This window comes from Sminthopsis crassicaudata, chromosome 4, assembly GCF_048593235.1.
Source record: "Sminthopsis crassicaudata isolate SCR6 chromosome 4, ASM4859323v1, whole genome shotgun sequence".
In the NCBI taxonomy this organism is placed as follows: Eukaryota; Metazoa; Chordata; class Mammalia; order Dasyuromorphia; family Dasyuridae; genus Sminthopsis; species Sminthopsis crassicaudata.
Genome location: NC_133620.1, coordinates 13637433 through 13659641, shown reverse-complemented (window position 1 = coordinate 13659641; position 22209 = coordinate 13637433). Strand labels below are relative to the sequence as shown.

Below are 22209 nucleotides of genomic sequence, written 5' to 3'. Positions count from 1 at the left end.
AACGCTCCCACGCCGGAGAAAGGCCGGCCCCGGCGCACTGTGCACAGAACGAGGGCCGGGGAAGGGGCTGCGGCCCCGCGCTCCCGCTTCACGCCCGGGCCCGGGCCGCGCACCGCGAGGACAGCCCGCCACGGGCGCTCGGGGCCGCCTGCCAGGGGCCTCGCTGCCCCCTTTCTTTGGGTAAAGGGCTGGTTTTCCCGAAGTTGCATCTTCTCTCAGAGAGGACTGTGGGAGCCCGGAGCACTCCCCGGCTCTCCTCACAGGGGAGCACAAAAGCTCCCAGGGCCCCGCCCGGCCCCTCCCGCTGCTCGGCCCGCACTTGCAGGGAAGGACAGAGAGCATCAGGACCTGGGGGGGGGGGGGGGCTGGGCCCGAGCTCTTAGCCCCAGTGCCCACGGGGCAGCGCGCTGCCCTTCTCCGCACTTTGTAAACTTCCCAGCTTGGGGCCGAGAGCTGAGGGCAAAGCCAGCGGGCGCGGGACTCGCGGCCAGGGGTTAAAAACCCCAACCCAGCAAAGCGATGCTGAAAGCAGGGGCTCCGAGGCCTGGGGGAGGCCAGGAGGCGCAGCCCCCCAGGAGAAGGCAGCCAGGACCAGGACAGAGGGGGGGCGCTCCCGGGCTCTACTAACAGAGGGGGGGAGAGTCCGGCCGGTGGCCTCCGCTCCTTCCTTCCCTCCCGGACTTCAAGTCAGAGACCGGTCCGCAGGAAGGGGGGGGGCGCGCAGGGGGGCGCCTCCCTCCACGCTCCCCCGCCCCGCAGGGCGGACCAGTCGGGATTCGCTAACTTGTAACTGTGGGTTGGGGGCGGGCCCCACCGCGCAGCAGAACCGCCCCTCTCGGGAGTTTTGGCCCGACACCACTCCCAGCTGGGGCGGGAAGCCCAGCGCAAGTTCTTGGTGACTGGAAGTCAGAGACTCACCTCCAATGAAGGGAGACTCCTCGCCCTGCTGGCTTCGGTTTGCGGTTGGGAAACCCCCTGGCAGCCAGAGCTGATGGGGGGGGGGGGGCGGGATCCCCGCTGGGGCTCTCCCCAGGTACTCCAGGACCCCGGTCAGGGGAGCCTGGCTCGGCCCGGGCTCCCTCCCCATTCTACGTTCCGCGAGTCTGCAAACACTCGCCTCCCCGGGTGCAGGGAGAAGTGCCTTCTCCCCAGGATGGGGGCTCCGGACAGAGAAGGAGCTGCCCCTCCCCCGAGGAGCCGGCCCGCTGCACCCTCAGGAAGCTTGGACTGCGCCTGGAGGCCCCGCGATTCTATGGTCCTGGGGCCGCCATCCCGCGTCTTCCCACGGGGGCTTCCAGGCCCTCATCTGGGCGGCGCTGCGGCCGCCGAGCCCCAACGGGCCGAGGAGGCGCTTCAGCTTTCTGAGGCGCTCAGCCCCCCCCCCCCCCAGTCCCGATGCTCTCGCTGAAAATGCTCGGTATGAAGGCGGTCTGGAGGCCGTGGCCCTCTTTGCCTCCCTTCCGGTGCGTCCTTTTTCTTGCTCTGCCCCCCTCTCGGAGGACGCGGCTCCACACCCCGCTCCTGGCTGCTTTTCCCGGGCTCTTGCTCCCACAAGGACTCCCTTCCCCTGCAGCTTCTCTCCAGCGTCCGTCCTGGATTCAGTCCTCAAACGGCAAGTTCAAGGGAACCGAGCCTCTGGCCGCCGCCCGGCCTGCTTTCTCCTTCCTTCCCTGACCACGTTCCCGCTGAGGCGATCTGCCGTGAGTCCTTCCAGCCTCCGGCTTTCCGTCCCTGACTTGTAAAAGCTGCGTCTAAGACATCTCAGAACGGAGCGCAAAAACGCAGCAGGAAGAATCCTTTGGAGCAAAATCTGATCGAGGGAAAAAGCGGCCCCAGAGGTCAGGACAGCTGCCCGCGGGGCCTCCACCGAAGCCAGCAGCTGAGGAGTTCGGGAGAGACTCCGAGAAGACAGCAGGCAAAAAGCGGACGACATCGGGCTGGGGGCAGAGGTGCCTTTGCAGGCGCTCCTGAGCCTTCTCGGGGCTGGGACAAGGCCTTGGGAGGACAGACCCCCACAGGAAGGGGCTACAGGAAGCTGATCTCCAGATTCAAGGAAGTGACCTGATCCGAGGAGCACTTCCCGGGCCCAGCGTCTCCGTACCAGGATGGGCCTCGGGGCCCCTGCACCCCAGGGCAAGCGTCTCTGTGCCAGGACGGGCCTTGGGTGGCAGGATAAGGGCGTGGGGCTCCTGCACCCCCGGGCCGTGCGTCTCCGTACCAGGATGGGCCCCGGGGCCTCTGCACCCCTGGGCTGAGCGTCTCCGTACCAGGGCCCCGGGTGGTAGGATGAGGGCGTGGGGCCCCTGCACCCCCGGGCCGTGCGTCTCCGTACCAGGACGGGCCCCGGGGCCTCTGCACCCCTGGGCTGAGCGTCTCCTGCACCCCCGGGCCGAGCGTCTCCGTGCCCCGGGCCCCGGGTGGCAGGATGAGGGCATGGGGCCTCTGCACCCCCGGGGCTGAGCGTCTCCGTACCAGGGCCGGGGCGGCAGGATGAGGGTGTGGGGCCCCTGCACCCCCGGGCCCAGCGTCTCCGTGCCAGGATGGGCCTCGGGGCCTCTGCACCCCAGGGCCGAGCGTCTCCGTGCCAGGGCCCGGGCGGCAGGATGAGGGTGTGGAGGCTTCCAAACTGGAAGGATTTGCTCTGTGCCAGCAGAGGCTTGAGCATTGCCTCTCTGCTGTAATGGGGCCTCCGAAGGGGCCTGAGGATGGACGTGAGCTTCCACTCCTCTTAGCACTGTTCAAGTCACTGTGGAGTCGGGTGTAATTCGTATTGAAGCAATAACTACACGCATATTTTTGTTTTCTTTTTTCAGACAACCCCCCTCTGTGATTTCGTTCTGCACCAGCTGGGGGATCTTCTCTAAGCCAACACCTCTGGTCACAGGGAGGTTTCGGGCCCAAGGGCCGAGTTCAATCTGAACCTCCCCCAGTGACCCCCAAGGCTGCTCCCAACAGCAGACACTCGGTCACTCCCTTCCCAGGGAGCCCCTCACATGTGGATCTGCTCTCAGATCCGGCGCATGCTGTAGGGAAAGGTTCCCCCGTCTCTCTGCACCTTCAGATCTCCCCCCGCTCAATCGCCACCATGCCCGTGAGCCCACCCCTGCCGCCCTCGCCCAGGAGTCCTGTTCTTTGACCGTGAGTGGCCCTGGCTCCCCCTAGTTACCCAGGACACCTCATGCCCGTGCACGTGGGCGCCCTGACCTCCCAGGGTAGATCTCAAAGTCCCGGAGGTCTGGGGGACCCTTCCATTCCCACCGGATCACTTCCGGCACCCCAAGGAGAGCGAGGGTTTTGGCACACTTCGTTAGTGGGTTTTGGATGAGAGTCAAAGGCGAAGATCTGCCGTCTAAATCCCCTCCACCAAGAGACCCAGCCATTCCCCAGCTCTAGGGCTGGGGAGAACAAGAGCCGGGATTTCAGGAACCACAGGCCAGCTCTCTCAGCTCCCCTGGGAGCTGGGCCCTTGGGAGCAAAGCCCATTCTCTCTCCTCCCCTCCCCCCCACCCCAGCACACAGAGGTGGGAGAAAATTGCAGGCCTCCCTAACGAGGCCGGCCGGTCCCCGGGGCCGAGGCTCTCTTACTTGTCCAGCTTCTCTGTGTTCTGGCGCCAGTGGGTCATGTCCTTTCTCCACCGCAGGTTTTCTTGGCTTCCGAAGGCGCTTCCCGATGGGCTTCTCTCTGCCACGTGAGTGGAAGAACAAGAGCGTCCGTGTCATTTCCCTGGGCCTCGCCCCCGTGTCTGTCCGCATACTAATGGCCCCCCACCAGGGAGCCCCTTTTCCTCATCTCCCCCCTGAAGCCGAAGTTTCTGCTCAAACTTGTGACTACATTAAACGCTCCCTCTAGGACCCGTGAAATGTCATTCTAAAAAAGGCATCCAGGAGGATGTCGGGCTTTGATTGGGCACAATGCAGCGGTTTGGGGGGCCCGGGTTTTTGTCTTTATTCTCACAATGGCTCGAGTGCCCTCGGGCCTTCCCGGGCCGGCCGGTCCCCAGCTCCAGCAGTGGGGCTGTGACTGCCAGCTGGGCACCCAGCAGGTCCCTGAGAGACCTGAAGGAGGCTGAGGGATGACAACCTGAGCCTCAGCTTCCAGAGGCAGCCTCTCCATTGGGCACATGGGGGCACCATAGGGCACAGGGAACTGGGCCTGCAGCAGGAGGGCCTGGGTTCAAATGCAGCCGCAGACCCTTCCCAGCGGGTGACCCTGGGCAGGTCACCGACCCCTGCCTGCCTCAGTTTCCTCATCTGTAAAATGAGCTGGAGAAGGGAATGGAAGCTCCTCCTGTAGCGTAACCAAGAAAGGCCCCAGGGGGTCTCGAAGGGGTGGGCAGACTGAACATGGCATCTCCCCATTCCACCCCTGTCAGCTCGGTCTGGGGGGAGCCTCCCCACCCACGCCCTGCTCCAGGCAGACGGAGTCCCCCTGACCCGGGCAGGCTCTTGGGGTGCCCGGCTTCCCACCTGTCTAAGCTGGATCCCCCCACCCAAGTTGAGTCTCTCTGAGGAGGGCTTCCCTTCCAGCTCTTTTCCTTTTATCCCCAGCATACAGTCAGCACTTCATAAATGCTTTTCTCCTTCACTCACAATGGCTACACATACATGCATGACAGCCGTATGTTTACAACGTCCGAGTCCCTGCTCTGCTGCGGTCCAGGGCTCCGAGCTGAGCTACCGGGGAAAGCTGACCCCGCGGGAGAGACGCTCGCCCCCGCACGGGAGCTCTGGGCTACCTACCCAGCTGCCCTCGGCTCCGGCGCACCATTTCTTGCCTGGCTCCGATGCTTCCAAGGATGGCCTCTTCGAGTTTGGCTCTCATGTCCTTTGACTTCTTAAAGGTCAAACTATTCATCCTTTCAAAGACTTTCTTCCCCTAAGTTTGAAATACAAGACAATGGGGATCCTTGGAGGAAGAACCTCCTTCCTCTCTTCCTCCTCCTCCTCCACCCCTCCTCTTCCTCTCCTCCTCTTTCCCTCCCCCCTTCTCTCTTCCTCTTCTCCTCCCCCCTCCTCCCTCCCCGTTCTCTCTTTCTGGCCCTGGCCCAGAGCGGCCCCGCCGCCACGCACTTTATACTCGAAGCAGGACACGCAGAGGTAGAGCAGGTCCAGCAGCCGGTTGAGCTGCAGCACAGACAGGTCCGTGAACCACTTCTGCAGGACCGTCTCGTCCGCGTTCTTGAGCACCCACAGGAGGCAGATCAAAAGGCTCCGGCTCGATTCCGCCGAGAACATGGAGTGCTGGCGGCCGGTCTGAGGGGGAGAAACGAGGCCGTGACGCCACCCGCGCGGGGGTTTCCTGTCCCCAGCCAGCGTGGCTCAGAACGTTAACACAAATAATCGGGCCCGTGATTCTGTGCGGGGGACTCCCTCTGCTAAGCACAAATGGCGACCCAAGTCAGCCTTCCACTGGGGAGAGCTGCCCAGCGCCAGGGAGCGTTATCAGCTCATGGGCTCCGAGGCAGGAACTGGAAAAGCACAATGGCGCTGGGGGCTCCGCTGACCTCCCCGGGGTCTCCTAGCTGGGGCCAGAGACAGCGGGCGAAGCCGGGTCTCCTGGGGCCCAGCCAGGTCTCCGGCCCTGCGCCCCGCGCTCCTGGAAAAAGCCCTACGGCCTTTGAGGCAGTCTCAGGCCTTCGAGGGGCCTGGCCCCGGACTTCATGCAGAGCCACACAAGAACGGAACCTCTTACACAATGTGCTTTAGAACCCATGCACGGCCCAGAGCCTCGTTCTCTCTCCTCCAGACAATCTGCAAGAACAGTTCTTAACAGCTGAACGGAGAGGGGAACCCAAGAACAAGCAGCAGACCCCTAATAAGCATCACGCACCCTCCAGGCCCAAAAGGGCAAGGGGCAAAGGTGAAGGAGAAGCCCCGACTCCTCTGGGCCGCCCCCTTTCCTGTTCTCCCAAAGGGCCTAACGGCCGAGCCCCCTACTCCCCTTCCGCAGTCGGGACTGGAAGGAGCCGGTAACACAAACTCATTTCCCACTAAGGCCCCGGCATCTATCTATGCTTCTAAGCACTGACGGTGCCTTTGGGCCGGCCATGAAACGAGGCTCCATCCCAGAGCCAAGAACCTCGGGGGTGCCCTCGTTACCGGTCCCAGCGGCCAAGCTAGGGAAGAGAAATCCCCCGGCCGGGCCCCACCGACGTCCTGAAGGGGAGAGGGAGGCCCGGCTGTAAGTACTGAGGTGCCGGGCCTTGTGTTCACGGCAGCCGTAAAATAGCCACGGCGTGAACGGACGAGGAAACTTTTTTGTTGTTTGACAGGAGATCCCTGACCTAGAAAGTCTGGAGCTTTCTTCTCTTGACAGGGTTTCACCTAGACCAATGGCGGGACAGTTTCCAGAAAACGTTTTACTTTTAGTAAATTTGGCTGTGTTCTCTCTAAAGGGAAACATGCTTTACAAATTTGCTTTAGTCCTCTTTTTAAGAGTAGGGAAAAACACGCCTGGAGTGAATATATTGTCTTTTAAAAAAACATAAAAAAGTTATTTCTTTATGCAACACTTCCCTCACTCAGACCTCCCCCCCCAAGGAAATCTCAAAGCTGATAAAGAATAGGCCCTAAGCAAGTATTTTCAGACAATAAATTTCTGAACAAGGGCAGCACAGCATCAACGCTCGGTCTGAGTCTAACCACGGGGCCCTGCACCCGCTCCCCCCGCGCAGCCCCTCCCTGCTCCCCGCAGAGGCTGCCGCGTCCCCTGTGCATTTATTCCACTTCTAAATGTTTTTATACCGATGAAGTGAGCAGAAAGCTGCTGGGTCTCGCGAGCGGGGGGACCGGGGCGCCTGCGATCGCCATGGCCACCGTCTGGCTTATCATATTTCCGCCCTCGCTTTCATAATCCTCAATTGCCACACAGCTGGGCCGTCCTCGCTGATTGTGCGTTTCTGGAGAGGATCCAAAAGGAGACAGACCCGTGAGTTACCTCCTCTCCTCCTCTCCCTCACCCTGCTACCACCTTCATGACCCGCCGAATGCTGACCCCCAGGGCAATTTATTTATACCACATGTGCATTAATTACTGCGGAGCCTCAAATTCAAAGCTAAAATCACTGGGGGAAAAAGGAAACTTGCAGGAAGAGCAGACTTGTGGCCAGTCCTGCGGAGGGGTCAGCAGACCCAAGCGGAGGTCCGGCGCCACGGGGCGCTGCTCCCATCCGATGCCCCTCGGGCAGCCCCAGCGATGGCTGGAAAGCTCTGGGCAGCGCCTCCTGGGCCCTCACAAGTCTCGGAGGGTTAGGGTTGGGCTCCTGGGTCTAGGCCAGTGAGCTCCGTGCGCGTCTGAACGCGGCCTCTGACTTTGACCTGGCCCTCTGTGGAGGACGCCAAGCCTCCGGGGTAGCTGGGGACAGGAGATGGAAATCCACTGATAAAAGTACAGTGCAAAAGCAGCAGCACCGGAGCTTTCTTGGAAAACTCCCAGCAATCAACCAAAGGGCTCGGCCTCCGGAGGAGGAATGAGCCTTGCAGACCTACTCTTCTGGCTGTCATCTAAGGCCAGGGCCAACTTTATTTCTCTCTTTTGTAGAACTCGCTGTCCAACCTTAAAGAGGGTGGATGACCTGGAACATTTTTCTTTCAGTTTCTTTAGGCAACACAAATACATGTACTCTGGAGCACTGGTACAAAAGGGGACTTTAAAATTTAAATTAATAGAAATTAAATCCTATTTGAAGAAACTCCACGTGACGCCCCTCGCCAACATGAAAAATCACCTCCTAACTTACGACTTTGGCGACTAGTTTTTACAGAGGATCCCTTTAAACTAAGGCATACCTTACACGGGACCACAAAAACCTTAACTTGCAAAGTGCAATTTTAAGTGAAAGGTTTAACTTACAGCTTCACCACCGAGAAACAACAGGTTAACGGGCCACGGAACAGAAAGGTTTAATTTGGGGGCAAAAAAATGAACAAACCGCTTTCCTGCAGATGAGGGATAGATACCTGTAAAATCATACAGCTGAGGCACAGTTTCCATGATGATGCCGATCAAAGGGAGATAGAGCATGGCCACCCGAGCCTTTACCTGAGGGTCAGAGTACCGTGGGTCGGAATCATGACTGGACAATAAATTGTGTACCATGTTGATGACTTTCTTATGCAATCCAAACAAACTATTAAAGAAAGTGAGGTCAGAGAGATTAGTGAACAGTCTGAAAACAAACACAGAAGCACTCTTCAAAAGACCAGAAATGAATCTCTTTTCCCTCTAGTTAATATTCCACATATATATGTGTGTGTCTGGATATATAATGCATATATATATATATATATATATATATATATATATATATATATATATATATATATATATATATATATATATATATATATATATATATATAATATATTATATATATATTATGTATACAGATATATAATGCACATACATATACATCATATATACAGACACACATCTATTTATCCTTTTATGTGTCATTTCTAATAAAGAATGAAAATGGGCCCATTTACAAAAAATAGAAGAAAAATAAAACAAAGGCATTTAACTCCAAGCCATTTACACCAAGTGCTCATAAAAGGGCTGAGAGAGACCCCACGAGATCACCAGCTGGCCTGTGACCCTAAAAAGGAAGAAAGAGTTCCAATTAAGGGAAAATCACAGAAGCCTCTTGCTTGTAGACTTTGCCACCTTAACCCAGAGTGACTAGGCTTGAACTTGGATGACCAAGCCCAGCCACGACAAAGGCTCAGTTGCCAAGTCGGGGTGGCTCCTGCTCCAGAGTCCCCAGGCCCCTTCATCTGGACCCCGCTCTGAGGCTACATGAGCAGTACTCTGGTTCTTGTTCTTGTCTACTGAAAGGTGGGAAGGGGGAACGGCAAGTCCATCCATGTCCACATTCAGACAATATCTTTGAAAAAAGGCCCCCGTTCGCACCACAGGTTGCAGATCAGCTGAGCCTCAGAGGCAATTTCTTTTTGGTTGGTTGGTTTTTTAAAATTATTTTTTTAAAACTTGGGTTCCAAATTCTCTCCCTTCCCCATGTCTCTTCCCTCTGCTTGTGATGGCAAGCATTTTGATTCTGATTATATATGGGCAGTCACATTAACCATATACTACCAAAAAAGCCCCAACAAAAATAAAGTTGAAAAAAATATGCTCCAAGTTGCATTCTCTCTGGAGGTGGACAGGATCTTTCATCGTGGGTCTTTGAAAATGGTCTTGGATCCTTGTCTTGATTGAAACAGCCAAGGCTTTCATAGCTGATAGCTTATATTATTGCTTACTGTGCCCAATGTTCTATCTACTGTCTGCTCACTTTGCTATGCATCAGTTTTTATCACTCTTCTGAGGTTTTTTCTGAAACCATCCTGCTTGTCATTTTAAAAAATTAAGCATTAATTTATTAATTGGGATGGAAACCCTCAAATAGCAATTGTAATATATGTTATCTTTTTAAAATTTGATTTCTATTTTATTTTCTCTCAATTTTATATAAACAAAGATTTGTAACATTCTTTTTAAATTTTGAGTACCATATTCTTGCCCTTTCTCCCCTCCTCCTTTCTTGAGAGTGCAAGCAATTTCATATAGAATTTACATACAAAATTCTATATTAGCCATGTCCCAAAAAACAAACAAACAAAAAGGGACCAAAAGAAAAACAAAGCAACAAAGAACAAACCAAGAATAATAAAGTAAAAAAGATATGCTTCAATCTACATTCAGACTCCAGCAGTTCTTCCCCTGGAGGAAGATATTTTTTTTTAAATCATAAGTCCTTCAAAATGTCTCAGATCATTATATTTCTGAGAACAGATGTCAATCACAGTTGATCCTCATACGATATTGTTGCTACTGTGTAAAAGGTTCTCCTAGTTCTGCTCAATTCATTTAGCATGTGAATTCACGTAAGTCCTTAGGTTTATTTTTGTTCATCATTTCTTACTGCACAACAGTATTCCATCATATTCCTATACCATAGATTGTTAGACCATATCTCTTATGGTCTGGATGATGGCCATCCCCTTAATTTCAAATTCTTTGTCACTGTAAAAATAATGCTATGAACATTTTTGTACAAATGGATTTTCCCTTTTCTTTGGGTGATAGTGCTGAATCAAAAGGTACACACAATTTTATAGTCCTTTTATGGTTCAGAGTGGATGGATCAGTTCCCAATTCTTCCAACAGTATCTCCTCCAACTTTTATCATTTTCTTTTTTGGTATATTAATCATTCTGATACTTGTAAAGTGAGCTCTCAGAGCTATTTTACTTTATATTTCTCTAATCAGTAGTGATTTAGAGCACTTTTTTTGTGACCAGTGATAATTTTGATTTCTTCTTCTGAAAACTGTCTATTCATATTCTCTATTTATCAACTGGGAAATGACTTATTTATTTATTTTACAAATTTGCCGTTCTTCCCTACATATTTAAGAAATGAGACCTTTATCAGAAAAACCTGTGCAAGTAAAAAAAAAAAAAAATCTATTTGCTGTTTTTCTTCTAATTTTGGCTACATTAGTTTTGTTTGTGCAAAAGCCTCTTAATGTAACCAAAATTATCTCCTTTACTTCTTGTAATTTCATCTATTTCTTGTTAGGTCACAAAATTTTCTTTCCCTTCTCCATAGATCAGACTATAATTTCACGCAAATTTATTTATGACATCATCCTCTATGTCTAAATCATTTATCCATTTTAACCTTATCTTGGTATACAGTTTGAGAATAGGTCTGTGCCTAGTTTCTGCCAAACTGCTTTCCAATTTTCCCAGTAAGTTTTGTCAAGTGTTGAGTTCTTATCCCAAAAGTTTGGATCAATAAATTTATCAACCACTAGATTATTATGGCCTTTTACTACCATGTATCTTGTACTAATCTATTCCAGTGATCTACCTCTCTCTATTTCGTAGTCAATACAAATTATTCTAATGATTACCGCTTTATAATACAGTTTGAAATCTAGAGTTGCTAGGTTGCCTTCTTTCACAATTTTTTTTTTCATTGATTCTGTTAGTATTCTTGATCTATTCTTCCAGATAAATTGTTACTATTTTTTCTAGTTCTTTAAGATAATTCTTTAGTAGTCTGTTATGACACTGAATAAATAAATCAACTTAGATAGAATTGGCATTTTTACATTGACTTGGCCTAATTCTGAGCAAATAAGATTTCTCCATTTGTTTAGATCTGTCTTTATTTGCATGAAAAGTTTTGTAATTGTGTTCATACGATCCCTAGGTTTATCTTTGAAGATAAGACTTCCAAAGTAGTTTATATTGTCTGAAGTTATGAAATTTCTCTTTCTATTGCTTCCTGCTGGATTTTGTTGTTATTATTTCTGATATGGAAAATCCTGCTGATAGTTTTCCTAATATTGAAGCAGTCCTGTATTCCTGGTATAAATCTTGTTGTCATAATATATGATCTTTGTGATATATTGCTATAACCTCCTTGCTGGTATTTTATTAAAAATGTTTGCACTGATATTCATTCAAAGAAAATGGTCCATAGTTTTCTTTTTCTTCTTCTGATCCTCCCTGATTGGTATCACCACCATATTAGTGTCATAAAAGAAATTTGATAGAACTCTACCTATTTTTTCAAATGGTTTGCATAGCCTTGGGGTAGTTTCTTAAATGTTCAGTGGGATTCACTTTTGAATCCATCTGGTCTTGGGGATTTTTTCTTGAGGAGTTCAATTATGGCTTCTTCAATTTCTTTTTCTGAGGCAGTTATTTAAGTATTCTATTTCCACTTCTGCTGATCTGGGCAATGTGTTAATCTTCATCCATTTCACTCAGATTGTTAGATTTATAGGCATAAGGTTTACAAATTAATTTCTAACAATTGCTTTATTTTCATCTTCATTAGTGATACTTTTCACTCTTTTCATTTTTGATACTAGTAATTTGATTTCCTCTTTTTTTTTCCTGTTAATCAAACTAACCAATAGTTTATTTTGTGAATTTTTTCCAATTTACCGGATTTTTCATAAAACCAATTGCTAGCTTTATTTTTATTTATTTATTTTTATTTTGCTGAGGCAATTGGGGTCAAATGACTTGCCCAGGGTCCCACAGCTAGGAATTGTTAAGTAAGTGTCTGAGGTCACATTTGAACTCAGGTCCTTCTGACTTCTGGGCCAGTGCCCTATTTGCTGGGCCATCTAGCTGCCCTACTAGCTTTTTTTTTTTTTTTTTTTTTTTTTTTTTTTTAATTCAATAGCTTTTTCTCTTTTTTTTTTTTAACTTTCAATTCTATTAAACTCTCCTTTGATTTTCAGGATTTCCTTTTGGTGTTTAATTGGAGATTTTAGATTTATTCTTTTTCTAATTATTTTAGATAGAAAAGTCAAAATTAATATTCCCTTGCAATTTAACTAATTTTATGCTGTACTGATTTTTAAAATTGAGTTTATATCTACTCAATATCCCTTTCTTTGTCTCTCAAGAGTTGAGCCCAAGAATTGAGTTTTCCTCCTAAAAGTTATAATTAAAAGAATTTTTAAATTAAAAGTTATAATCAAAAGAAAAGTTGCTAGTTTTTATGCCAGTAGTCTTATGGATACTTCCAGGACATCTATTTGTTATCTTTAAATATTTCAAATTAACCTGTTACCACCCTCAAAACATATGCTGTGTGTTTTTACTTATCCTTGTCCAACTAAGGTAGTTTTTAATCTCTTCCACGGAGATTGTAAGTCTAGTAGTTTTGATTGCCTATCAAATGTTACAAGATCTAGATTGGTCCCATAAAACAATTAACATTCTTTAATTGTCAAAAAAAAGGGGTGTAATTAGCCTCACCCAAGACAATAATAATGTTTTCTTGCCTTTGCAGAACCCTTTCTTTCTTATGTGTCAATAAAGAAGGTCCCTCCTTCTCATTGAGGTAGCTGGCTTTACTATGTTGCTACTCTGATCTGCTCTGTTAACAGTTATACATTTCACTGTTAATAAAATGATTTTTCTCAGTCATGTGCTTTGGTTTACCTGTATGAATTTATTTGCCACAAGTTACCTTAAATGCCCAATTCATTAATCTACTCTCTTTTATTGATGTATATATTTAGAGTTAAATTTTCCCTAATTTGTCCCTAAATACTACTTTGGGTGCATCCTACAAATTTTGGAATGCAGTTTCATTGTCATTCTCTTTAAACTATTGATAGCTTGCTTCTATGATTTGTTCTTTGATGCATTCATTCTTTAGGATTAGACTATTTATTTTTCAATTAGCTTTTTATCTCTGCTCCCATGGGCTTTTATTAAATGTAATTTTTATTGCATTATAGTCTGAAAAGGTTACATTCAACATTTCTGCTTTTTTGCATTTGGTTGTGAGGTTTCTATGCCCTAATATATGGTCAATTTTTGCGAAGTATCATGCAAAGCTGAGAAAAAGGTATATTCTTTTCTATTCCCTTTCAGTTTTCTCCAGAGGGCCATCATATCTCCTATTTCTAAGATTCTATTATTTCCTTGGCTTCCTTATAATTTGTTTTATGGTTAGATTTATCTAGTTCTGAAAGGAGAAAGTTGAGGTCCCCCACGAGTATAGTTTTACTGTCTAAATATTTCTTCCTGTATTTTCTTTAAGAATGTGAACATCATGTCATTTGGTACACATATGTTTAGTACTGACATTACTTCATTGTCTGTGATTCCTTTTAGTAAGATGTTTTCCTGTTTATCCTTTTTCTATTCAGTTGTTCAGTCCTGTTTGACTCTTTGTGACCCTATTTGGGATTTTCTTGACAAAGATCCTCAAGTGGTTCACCATTTCCTTCTACAGCTCATTCTACAGATGAGGAACTGAGGCAGAGTAAAGTGACATTCTCAAGTTCATACAGATAATATGTGTCTGAAGCTAGATTTAAATTCAGGAAGTTGAGTCTTCTTGATTTCAGGCCCAGTACCCAATCCACTGTGCTTATCTAGCTACCACTCATCCCTTTTAATTAGTTTTTTTTTTTTTTTTTTTTTGGTCTTGTCTGAGATCATAATCATTACCCCTGTCTTTTTTGCTTTGGCTGGAGCATAATAGATTCTGCTTCAGTCTCTTACTTTTACTCTGGATGTATCCTTCTGTTTCAAGTGTGTTTCTTGTAAATAACATATTGTTGGATTCTAGTTTCTAATACATTCTGCTATCCTCTTCTATTTAATGGGTGAATTCATTCCATTCACATTCACAGTTATGATTACTAATTATGCATTTTCCTCCATCTTCTTTTCTATTTATCCTTCTCTCTCTCTTTTTATCTCATCCCTCCTCTAATCTGTTTTGCTTCTGGTAACTGTCTTCTTTTTACATATTCTCCCTTTTTTTATGCCCTCTTTCTCTCTCTCACTTCCTTGTTGGGTAAGATAGATTTCTATTATCAATTGAGTATACTTAAGGGTAGGTATATGTATAATATGTACACACAGACACCAGGCATACTTATATAATTCTTCCCTTTTTGAATCAATTTAGATGTGAATGGGATTCAAGCATTGCCTATCTACTATTTCCCCCTCCACTACAAAAAGCTTTTTCTTATGTATCTCTTTTATGTGAAATAATCCCCCCATTCTTTTTCTCCCTTCCCTCTTCTCCCAGAGTAAGCTTCTTTCTCATCTATCCATTTTTTTTACATTATCCCAACATATTTTACTCACTGCTACAACCTCTATAATTCTTGTATCTGCTCTAACATTGATAAGATTCTTAGAAGATATACGTATCACCTTCCTATATAGAGAGGTTTATAATTTAACCATAGTGAATCCCTTATGATTTCTCTTTCATGGTTACTTTTTTATGCTCCTCTTGAATCTTATATCTAAAAGTCAATTTTTTATTCAACTCTAGTCTTTCCATCAGGAATGTTTGGAATTTAAAGCCCTCTGTTTCATTAAATACCCATTTTTTCTTCTTGAAGCATTATATTCATTTTTGCTGGGTGGGTGATTCTTAGTTGCAATTCCAGCTCTTTTGCCTTCTGGGATATCAGATTCCAAGTCATCTGCTCCTTTCATTACAGTTGTTGCCAAACCTTGTGTGATCTTGTCTATGGCACTATGGTATATGAATGGTTTCTTTCTTGCTGCTTTATGTATTTTTTCTTAGACATCCCTGGAATTTGGCTGTAATATTCCAGGGAGTTCTCATTTTGGGATCTCTTTCAAGTGGTGATCAAGTAGATTCTTTCAATTTCTACTATACTAATTCTAAGATACAGGAATGACTTTCTTTGATAATTCTTGAAATATGACGTCAGGCTCTTTCTTCCATCACAGCCTTCAGACAATCTAATAATTCTTAAGTTATTTTTTCCATGATCTACCTTCTGCATCAGTTATTTTTCCAATGAGATAGTTCACATTTTCTTCTATTTTCTCATTCTTTTTGGCTTTGTTTTTAATGGTTTCTTGATGTCAAGTCATTAGTTTCTATTTATCTAATTCTAATTTTTAAGGTATTGTTTTTTTCAATGAGTTTTTGTATTTTTTTTTCCCATTTGGCCAATTCTGATTTTTTTTTTTTTTTGAGGCTGGGGTTAAGTGACTTGCTCAGGGTCACATAGCTAGGAAGTGTTAAGTGTCTGAGACTAGATTTGAACTTGAGTCCTCCTGAATTCAAGGCTGGTGCTCTATCCACTGTGCCCCCTAGCTGCCCCCAGGCCAATTCTGATTTTTAAGATTTTTTTAAAAAGTATTTTCAGATGAATTTTTTTAACCAACATGTCATTTTTTCATAATTTTCTTCCTTTGCTTTCTTTTTTTACCCAATTTTTCCTCTATCACTCTTATCTGATTTCAAAATTCATTTTTTAACTCTTCTAGAAATTCATGTTGAGCTTGTGTCACATAATGTAACTGTTCTGATTTCACGGTCCTTTTATGATTTTCCTGGTAATGAACCAGAACTCTGTACTTGAAACAAGGATTCTTACAAGATGTTAATACAGTGGAATTGATAAGACAATGATTATCTAATTTAGCATGGTGATTAATAGTTCTCTAGTTCAGTACATGAACTTAGCACTTAATATAGTTCTACAAGATTGACACCTACGATGATGTAATTATAATAGGGTACATAAGCTGGGACAAATTCATCCAAAGACATTCATTCCATCTCCCATCTTTTTGGTGGCTGGAGGCTGGAGCACAAGCCCTGTGACTCAGACATTCATTCTATTTCCCAACACTGTGGAGGACTAGAACAGACTTGGGGAAGACAGAGGACTGGAGGCTGGAGCACAAGCTCTCAGACTGAGACAGACTTCAAGAAAGAGACTGTCATGGTGGTCCTCCTGCTTCCTCCACAGAAACCAAGACACATTCCGAAGGACCTCCAGAAAGCTGGCCCGGATCCCAGGCAAGGAAACTAGACTGTGAAGGAGATAAAGAATTTGGACTTTATCCCTGGCTATTCTCATGGTGATTTACTCAGCTGAAAAGAAGGCTGGTTCAGAGACCTCCAGAAAACCAACTGGAATATTACACTTCCCTCTTACCACAATTATGTCAGGTCCTTTGTTGCCGTTGTTGTTTGCTCACTCCCTGCCCTAGCCGTGATCTGGAATTTTATGTCAGTGTTGGACTCGGTGCCCAGCCTGGGGGTGAAGGGGCACTGTTGCAAGCTTCAGGCTTTTTCACACTGCTGCTTTCAGAGATACCTGAAGTTTTCAGTATGGGTCTGGAAGTTTTCAGTGCTTTCAAGGTGGTGTGATCTGTGAAGAGGTGTGGTCCCTGCTCTCTTGGTCTGTATTCTGGTCCCTGATACCTTGGAATTATAATCAATACTGCTCTTCAGGGCGCCTTCTCCCCTGGGACCAGAAGCGAGGCTGCCCCTCAGCCTCCTTGATTCCCCGGGGCCAGAAGTGATACAGCCCTTGAGGGCTTCTCCTCCCTTTGGAATAAAAGCGCTTCTAATTTCTGCCCTTGAGATGTGGTGCACAAGTGGGTACTATCAATGGAGTTGCCAAACCTCCAGCATTAGCACAGAATTCCCACAGAATCTTCTTTCAACCATCTGTCAGACCCCCTTCCACCTCTTGCTTGAGGCTCCAGGAAACTGCTGCTGTTCTATCTCTACCGCTTCATCCTATCACAGGTGTTTCACCCAAGCAGGCTCCAGGGCAGCCTCCTCGCCAGGTCCCAGACTCTCTCATTCTGACCTGCTCTGCTGTCTTGGGCCGGAACCATGTCTCCTTCCACTCCATGTCTGCCACTCCAGAATTAGACTTGAGATATTATTTTAAAGTTCTGAAGAGATGGCCCAATTCAGCACCTCAACATTCAAGGGGAATCCTCATGCAATAGAGAAGTGTCCATGGGCAGTTCTGGGGTGGAGATGTTGGAGTTCATGCGGAGTCCCAACATCTTCACAAAGGGTATATGGCATTCCACTTGATGAGGGCCCCTGTATAACACATGCTCCCCCTTTTTTAAAAGGGAGTTTCTTCTGTTGGGCCTGAAAAGACCCGATTGGAAGGCAAAATGGAGGGAGGGCTCAGTCTTCACCAATGGCCTTAAAACCAATAGATGCTTTGCAGGCCGCAGAGATGAAGACCAAGTGCCAGGAGCAAGCTCTTGGCAATCTCTTCCAGCGCAGGACAACTTTGACTCCAGGCTTAGGTCTCTGTGGCTACTTCCTGACTGGCTGGTTCCTCCATTTTAGGGAGAGTGAGTCCCCATCTCTCCAGCCTCACCTCTGACTCCCTGGAGAATCTCCACCATACCTCACTACATGGGGGCCCACACTGCTCTCCTTTCCTCTGGGCTCCTTTTATAGCTTTTCTTCGCCCCTACGAGTGGGACCTCCTTGAGGGCAGGGTCCACCTGCCTCTGCTTCTCTTTGTATTCTCTGTGTTTACCCCTGTGCCTAGCACACAGTGGGTAGAGCCAGAATTCAAACTCAGTGCTGGACTAAAGAGAGGAGGGACATTTCTTTGGCCCCACACTGCCAAACCCAAGGTACTTGCAAAGAGGGACTTACCCATCTGCATCAGGGTCTAAAATGATGGCCAGCTCAGTCAACACGAGTCCTGCCAGGTAATGTTGCTGGCGAAAGGGCAGAGATAGCTCAAACATGTTTGCCGTCTTCTGGTCTTGGACATTGGTGGAAAATCCAGAGCTCTGTGGAAAAAGCCCAGGGGATGGTATTAAAAAATGGCAGCACCAAAGAGCAGGGACCCTCAGAACTCTTCTTTTGTTCTTTACCTTCTAAGCCTCAAGGTGAGTAAAAATAATAAGGAATAATAAAAAAAAATAATAAATAAGGAAAAATAAGCTTGACTATTAATCAACTCCCTAAGAAAAAATCCCCATGACTAGATGGATTTACATGTGAATTCTACCAAACATTTAAAGAACAATTAGCCCCAATGTTAAGTAAACTATTTGAAAAAATAGGGAATGAAGGAGTCCTTCCAAATTCCTTTTATGAACAGACATGGTACTGATACCCAAACCAGGTAGGTTGAAAACAGATAAAGAAAATTATAGACCAATCATTCTAATGAATATTGATGCTAAAATCTTAAATAAGATATTAGCAAAAAGACTACAGAAAATCATCCCCAGGATAATACACTATGATCTAGTAGGATTTATATCAGGAATGCAGGGCTGGTTTAATATTAGGAAAACTATCAGTATAATTGGCCATATTAATAACCAAATTAACAAAACCTTATGATCATCTCAATAGATGCAGAAAAAGCATTTGATAAAATCCAATATCCATTCCTATTAAAAGGATTGAGAGTATAGGAATAAATGGACTTTTCCTTAAAATAATCAGTAGCATCTATTTAAAACCATCAGTAAGCATCATATTTATGGGGATAAACTGGAACCATTCACAATAAGATCAGGAGTGAAACAAGATTGCCCACTATCACCATTACTGTTCAATATTGTATTAGAAATGTTAGCTATGGCAATAAGAGTTGAGAAAGGAAGTAAAGGAAAAATAGGCTTGAGCTAATCACATTTCCAATATTCTCTTATTCTTAGAACATTTTTCACTTAAAAAAAACAAAAAAACCCAACCTTTTAAGAGCAATAATACACACTCAAAAAGTTTTTTTTTAAAAAATCACAAACGTCAAAACCTTTTTGTCCCAGATTTCCTTATTGTTTTTCCTCAGAGAGAAAATTATTTATGCAAATTAAATATAGCTTGCTTCATTTAGGAATTTAAAAAAAACTATAGTTACATATGTGAAATAAAAATAGCTAAGATAACTATAATAAGATTAATAAGCCTCAATCTCTTAAGCAGCTGTCATTTCTCCTGTTTAATTCTGTGATCTCAACACTATCTTGGAAGACACAATGACAAAAATTGTTGCAGGACTTCTAGGCAAGCACATATTCACTAGCCAAATGGGATAGAAAAGAAAATGCCATTTTATTAAACAATTCAAAGAAACACATAGGAAAGTGACCCTCTGTCAAGGCAGTGGTCTCCAATGTGTGGGAGTTCTATGCAAAGCCAACTGAACACATTTTCTCTTTTTTTTTCTTTTCTCTTCTTCTTCTTTTTTTTTTTTTTTTTGCTGAGGCAATTGGGGTCAGTTGACTTGCTTAGGGTCACACAGCTAGGAAGTATTAAGTGTCTGAGGTCAGATTTGAACTCAGATTGTCCTGACTTCAGGGCTGGTGCTCTATCTACTCTGCCACCTAGCTGCCCCTATTTTTTCATTTAAAAAAACCCCATAAGTATATTTTCTTTCTCTTCTAATTCTTCCCCACCTGAGGAAAAAAATCCTTGTAACAAATATTTCCAGCTAAGCAAAACAAACTCTCGCACTGATCATGTCCAAAAATATACCAATATACATTTTTAAAATCCAGTTCCTGTGAGCAAGGAACTCTGAGGATACAATGTCAAGGTTTAAAATAACCAGTCCCTGTCCTCAAGGAGCTTCTGTTTGACTGGGAGGACACAGCAGGTAAACAGACAAGCATGTCTTGGATCACTGGAAGCGTGACTAACCTCCAAGGTAGGGACAATGCAATAATCAGGGGGGCTTTGCAGGGGATGGCACAGACTGCCTGTCCAGGGTCAAAAACCAAAAGGAGGCCGAGCTGGCGAGACTCTCCTGTCTGAAGTGGGGTCGTGGGCAATCAGCCTCTCTGGGTAGCATTGGCTTTTTAACTCCAAGGCCAAAGTTTGCCATTAAAGCTTCCTGAGGGGCAAGGCCTGGAGATTTGTACCTTAAAGAACTATTCTGGCAGGTATATGGGGAAAGTATCAGAGAATGGCAACTTGCTGGACGTGGGATCAGAGAGAAAGAGGGAAGATGGGGGACTGAGTTTGAGAAATACAGAAGTTCACAGAGTGAAGCTGAGGGAGAGATGAAGACTCAAGCAGAGATGTGGCTGCCCAGGTAGGAAGCAAACTGTGAATGCTGTCCCCGGGTGGATGCTGGGTAAATGCTACATCCTTAGGCTGAACATTCTCAGGAATACTGTGGGGCAAGGGCAGATTAAGGAGCCCCGCCCACTGTGAGCTTGGAACTAGAGAGGACTAAGCACATGCACAGGTAGAATAGAGGTGGGCGTACATGTACAAATAAAGCATTAATTGAGCACTTAATGTATCCCAAGCACTGTGAGAGCCCGGGCACAATGCTTGGCACACAACTGGCAGGTGATAAAGGTTCCCCAACTGACCCCTCCTCCAGGCCAGCAGCAATGCTCTTCACTTGCCTGAGATGTGGCTGAAGATACAGATGGGGACGGCGAGGCTGGAGGTGTGAGCAAGCTGCAGGGCAGGTTGAGGGTGACGTAATGTTCGTGACTGCAAATGACCCTCAGGAAGTCCAGCCTCAAGGACACCAGGAGGCTCGGGTTTGGGAGCGAGTAGAGCTTCGAAGACACCTGGGGAGCCAAAGATGATCGGGCATTAGCAGGAGAAGGGATCCCGCAGCGAGGGCCGGGGAGATCAGTGGGCCAGCCGGCAGCAAGGGGCTGGGGAGAGGGGTAGAGAGGGTGGGGGGAGGGGAAGGTGTCAGCTCCCCGCTGCGCTCCCCATTCTTTTCCCCAGCCATGCGCCCTCATATCTCACCTGTTTGTAGCAGGCCTTGATGAGACTAAACACGAATCCTCGGTCCATGACGGACAAGAGATCGTTGAGGAAGAAAGCGAGACTCATGTTGAGCCGTTCTACCATTTCCGTGTCCTGGAAAAGAGAAGGCCAGAAAAGAGAGTAGAAGGGGGGCACATGGCAAAGCCCGGTCGTCCCCCTTGGAGCTGGGTTGAATGCCAGCGAGGCCATCCTCACCTTCTGAAAGCGACCCACGATGTCACCCGCGATGGTGCTGACTAGAGCCGCGATGTCGTCCATGAAGCGCTCCGGGAAGCGGCTCTTGCGCGGCGCCTCAAGTTTATCGGAAAAGTATAAATGGTGCACCATGCTTTTCACCTGAAGAGAAGGACCCAGGGCTCACACACTCATCACCAGCCAGGGGTTCCCATTCCCTCGTGACTTTGCCCGTACCCAGTCCCCCCTTAGTGCTCTGCCCCAGAAGGATGGGAAAGCCTTTCCCGGAAGGGGGCACGGGCCTGCTCACCATCAGCTCGAAGAAGAACCAGGCCTGCTGCAGAGCCGCCTCGCGCACACTGCCGCTGCAGACCACCCACTGCAAAGCCAGCTCCTCATGGAAAAGCTGCCCGAGAGGGAAGGCAGAGTTAGTGGGCATGGCCCCCAGCAGGCAGCTGGGCACCATGCTGACATGATGACACAAGTACGAAGGGAATAATGAAAAGAAGCAGGGGGAGGCAGTGACCGACGGGGTGCAGCGATGACATCCATTAACGAAACGACTGGGTAGCCGCGTGAGACAATGGGCTGCCGGGAACGCTATGGGGCGTCAGGGCATAAAATGGAACAGTACGGGCCGGATGGGCAAGGGCCTTAAATTGTGCCTGCAAACATACGGCAGGACCAGCAACGAAAAAGCACAAGCTCTTGTTTGTGGCTTCAAACGGGAATAACGGGAGCTTCTCATAAACTTTGCTGGTACAATTTAAGTAGCACCTCTGAAAAGTCGGCCTTGATTTTTCATGTGATCGGGAGCACAAGTTCATTTAAAAAAAAAAAAAAAAAAATTCCACACTCCTTCCTCACTCTTAGAGCAAAATGGATATGTATACAAAGCAATTTGCAAATCGGTGCATATTTATTATGAGAAAGGACTAACAAAAAAACTGTGCACGAGG

The 22209-nt window shown here is 46.7% G+C and overlaps 1 protein-coding gene across 4 annotated transcripts in view; it reads right to left on the bottom strand.

Moving 5' to 3' along the window:
- DOCK7 (dedicator of cytokinesis 7) overlaps positions 1–22209 on the bottom strand; it is a 150334-nt gene that overhangs the window by 20510 nt on the left and 107615 nt on the right. For all 4 annotated transcript variants that reach the window (XM_074265760.1, XM_074265761.1, XM_074265762.1 and 1 more), the window contains 10 exons: positions 21561–21656; positions 21272–21412; positions 21056–21169; positions 20698–20868; positions 17975–18114; positions 7960–8129; positions 6745–6899; positions 5071–5253; positions 4741–4876; positions 3586–3682 (listed from right to left, as the gene is read on the bottom strand). In XM_074265760.1, the coding sequence (XP_074121861.1) occupies positions 3586–3682; positions 4741–4876; positions 5071–5253; positions 6745–6899; positions 7960–8129; positions 17975–18114; positions 20698–20868; positions 21056–21169; positions 21272–21412; positions 21561–21656 (1403 nt within the window). The remainder of the gene's footprint in view (positions 1–3585; positions 3683–4740; positions 4877–5070; positions 5254–6744; positions 6900–7959; positions 8130–17974; positions 18115–20697; positions 20869–21055; positions 21170–21271; positions 21413–21560; positions 21657–22209) is intronic.